The sequence below is a fragment of the Vicia villosa genome, linkage group LG1 (assembly GCF_029867415.1).
Source record: "Vicia villosa cultivar HV-30 ecotype Madison, WI linkage group LG1, Vvil1.0, whole genome shotgun sequence".
Taxonomy (NCBI): domain Eukaryota; kingdom Viridiplantae; phylum Streptophyta; class Magnoliopsida; order Fabales; family Fabaceae; genus Vicia; species Vicia villosa.
The window spans coordinates 18,825,110-18,828,985 of NC_081180.1; the positions used below are offsets into that span (position 1 = coordinate 18,825,110).

The following is a 3,876-nucleotide window of genomic DNA, read 5'->3' on the forward strand; positions in this document are numbered from 1 at the left end:
GATTTTAAAATATAGGATTCCAAAGATGATTCCAAGGTTAAAGATGTTGAGTACCAAGAAGTGAAGTATCTAAAACAAGGAGGATGTAGAGCTACTTATTTCATCTTTGGTAAATAAATTATATATATGTTAAGACTAACACTAGGGGTGGAAATAGGCTAGGCTAGGCTAGGCTTTAGAAGGCCTGAGCCTGGCCTATGATAAACTTAAAAGGCCTAAGCCTGGCCTAAGGCCTACCATAGGCTCAGTTTTTTGGCCTGGCCTGGCCTTTTTAAAAGCCTGGCCTGGCCTGAAAGCCTATTTAAAAAGCCTGTATCTCATTAAAATTTTCAATTAATCTATATAACTTAAGAAGTCTTGTAGGTTGGCCTATATATACATATATAAGTGAACCTATTTAGCATTTGTTATATATATATATATATATATATATATATATATATATATATATATATATATATATATATATATATATAGGGTAGCCTATTTAGCTTTTTTTTTCTAATATATATGCATACATGAATCAACTTATTTAACATATCTCTAATATATATGAAAATATAGGCCGGCCTGTAAGGCTTCATAGGCTTTTTTAATAGCCTAAGCCTGGCCTATTTAATAAAATAGGCTTTTAAAAAAGCCTAAGCCTGGTCTCTTTATTAAATAGGCCTGGCCTGGCCTAGGCCTACGTAGGCTGGGCCGTAGGCCCCTGTAGGCCGGCCTGGCCTATTCCCACCCCTAACTAACACACATAATCTAAATTTTGTTAGAGATAAACCGTGACTAAATATAACTCATAAAATATTTGTAACAGTTAAATTTTTATAAAATTTGTGTCACAGTTAAATGGTATTTAAATAAGATCTCTATTTTCCTATGGTTAAACTTCGATTAACCTACAAACGACCTCCAAAAATTTGAAACGTTGTGTTCATAGGGTAACTTATTTTTAATTTTTGCAGGAATGATGTTACTGGATAACATAGGATTTGTAGCAAACATGGTAAGTTTGGTGTTATATTTCCTGTTTGTGATGCATTTTGACTCCTCTGGCTCTTCAACCACTACCACAAACTTCTTAGGGACTACTTTCTTGCTAACAATTGTTGGAGGATTCATCTCTGATACATATATGAATCGTCTCAACACTTGCATTCTCTTCGGAATTATTCAGTTATTGGTAAAGAATTTCTTTATGTTCATTGAAATCTTGATGAAGGTTCATAATTTGGTGTGAAGTTATTCAATTTAATTTTTTGCATGCATGGTGTTTGTGTTATTGATTTATAGGGATATGCCTTACTTGTGATTCAATCACATGACCAGAAGCTTCAACCAGATCTATGCGGAGAGGAGAGCTGTGTGCATGGTAGAAAAGCTTGGCTCTTCTATGCTTCGATATACTTGCTCGCACTTGGTGGTGGTGGAATTAGAGGCTGTGTACCGGCTTTAGGAGGCGATCAATTTGATGATAAGAATCCGAAAGAACGCGTCCAACTTGCTAGCTTCTTCAATTGGTTTCTGTTTAGTATTACAATCGGAGCTAGTTTAGGCGTTACCTTTGTTGTTTATGTTAGCACAGAATTCGATTGGTACAAAGGTTTCCTTATATCACTCTCGTGTTCTTCTGCTGCCATTGTTTGCATTGTCGCCGGAAAGAGTTTCTACCGTATTCAAATTCCGGGAGAAAGTCCATTGTTGAGTATTTTACAGGTATCATTTTCTTCCTTCATCTCCACTTGTGTAAGAGTGATCGTATCAGTGTTGTGTCATGTGTTCGTGTCTATGTAAGTATTTCATATTACTATTTTTTTCCACAATTGTTCTTGCAGGTGCTGGTTGTGACAGTCAAGAATTGGAGGGTGAAAGTACCTGAAAATTCTGAAGAGTTGTATGAAATAGAGAGTCATAAGTCTACTTTGAAGAAAAAACTCATCCCTCACACTACCCAACTCAGGTTGGATTAATCGTGGTTATTTCGATGATTGCCTTTAAATTCAGTAGTATACTAAATTAGCATATCAATATAGTTTATAGAACTTTGTTAAATTTTTGGAGACTCAGTATAGGTTAGCTACCATTTAACCATGACAAAGACGGCTCTGATAATTTTTCAGATCGCATGGTCATGAGATTGTTAGTGTATATGAAATTGTACATTTCAATCATATACATCTCTTATACATGTAATTTTGTACACAAACAGGGTTCTAGACAAAGCTGCAATTCTACCAGAAGCCAAAGAAGCAATAAAATGGAAAGTATGCACAGTGACACAAGTAGAAGAAGTAAAGATTCTAACAAGAATGATGCCTATACTTCTCAGTACAATCATCATGAACACATGCTTAGCCCAACTTCAAACATTTTCGGTCCAACAAGGAACCTTTATGAACACATTCATTGGCACTTTCAACATTCCAGCTGCATCAATACCTGTGATCCCACTAGTATTCATGACCCTTTTGATACCAGTTTACGAATTCGCATTTGTACCATTAGTTCGCAAATTTACCGGTCATCCAAACGGAATAACCGAACTACAAAGAGTCGGTGTTGGACTAGTTTTATCAGCAATCTCAATGATCATAGCAGGACTTGTAGAAGTGAAAAGGAAACACTATTTCAACGATCACAATAGCAAAATTAGCCTCTTCTGGCTTTCTTTCCATTACGCAATCTTTGGTATTGCTGATATGTTCACATTGGTTGGACTACTAGAGTTTTTCTACAAAGAAGCTCCTCAAGGAATGCGATCACTTTCGGCCTCTTTCTCGTTTCTTTCGTTATCAATTGGTTACTACTTGAGCACTGTTTTTGTTGAGATCATAAACTCAGTGACAAGTAGGATTACAAAGAGTAAAAAAGGGTGGCTAGAAGGAAGAGACTTGAACCAAAACCATGTTGAGCTATTCTATTGGTTTTTGGCTATACTTAGTATGATTAACTTTGTTGTCTATATCTTTTGTGCAAAATGGTACAAATATAGGAATGATTTTTCAATTGATAAGGAAATGTTGCTCAAACATCTAGCTGCTAATCCTAATCATGGAAATGTGTCTACAATCTCTGTGTCCAAATTTCAAGATATACCAGACAATGAAGAAGAGAGACACAAAACCTCTCAGTAACCATGATTGCTATTAATGTTATGACCATAGTTTATTTGTTTTTTTTATTCCTTTAATTTTATTTAATAAATTCTTCTCTAGCATTATGTATTTTGCAATATTATTAAATTGATTATTCAAGTTCTTTTTTACTTTGCCCTTACAAATGACTAATAAATTCAGTGGAGAACTAATTATATTTAAGGGTATTTATTTTTTAATCAATTTAAATCAATGTAAAAGTTAAAATAAATATATAAAAGTGAAAATTGAAAATCTATAAACCTAAAAAATTGGTCTTTTATTGGATATATTGATTTTAGGAATCAAACTTGAAAATAGATCTATTGCAATCCAAGAGAAATATTTGTTTAAATTGTTCCCAGTTGCATGTGTGCAAATATTTAATTGTTTGTACATAAATCAAAATGAACCAAACTAAATATATTGTTGTTTAGAACTTTTAATATTAAAAACTTTAAAATCACAAGTGGTTGGAGTTTGGACAAACAATGAAATCATATGACAAGTGTTCTAATATTTGAAAGCAATTTGTAAATTAGAAATTGAGTGAAGACTGATATTCTATCATATTATCACTAACACCTCTATACATTGTATGAAGTTAGAAATCAAATCTGAATCATATAAATAAAGAGATTGATCAATACAATGAGACTATATAGAGTGAAATTGAAACCCTTTTTTTAAATACATTGGTTTGTCCGTTTGTTCGTGGGGCTAATCCTATTTTGAATCTACTTGA

General features: G+C 33.4%; 1 protein-coding gene across 1 annotated transcript; it reads left to right on the plus strand.

The window, feature by feature from the left end:
• Positions 1 to 944: 944 nt before the first annotated feature.
• Positions 945 to 3,150, plus strand: LOC131602064 (protein NRT1/ PTR FAMILY 4.6-like). The gene is made up of 4 exons (XM_058874065.1): positions 945 to 1,180; positions 1,291 to 1,713; positions 1,833 to 1,957; positions 2,207 to 3,150. Exons 1-4 carry the CDS (start codon positions 965 to 967, stop codon positions 3,129 to 3,131), a joined length of 1,689 nt encoding a protein of 562 aa, XP_058730048.1. The 5' UTR covers positions 945 to 964; the 3' UTR covers positions 3,132 to 3,150.
• Positions 3,151 to 3,876: the final 726 nt, after the last annotated feature.

Coding starts and splice junctions, on each gene's coding strand:
- LOC131602064 (XM_058874065.1), top strand. CDS start 965: ATGATGTTACTGGATAACATAGGATTTGTAGCAAACATGGTAAGTTTG. Junction 1,714..1,832: donor CATTGTTGAGTATTTTACAG/GTATCATTTTCT, acceptor TTGTTCTTGCAG/GTGCTGGTTGTGACAGTCAA. Junction 1,958..2,206: donor CCTCACACTACCCAACTCAG/GTTGGATTAATC, acceptor GTACACAAACAG/GGTTCTAGACAAAGCTGCAA.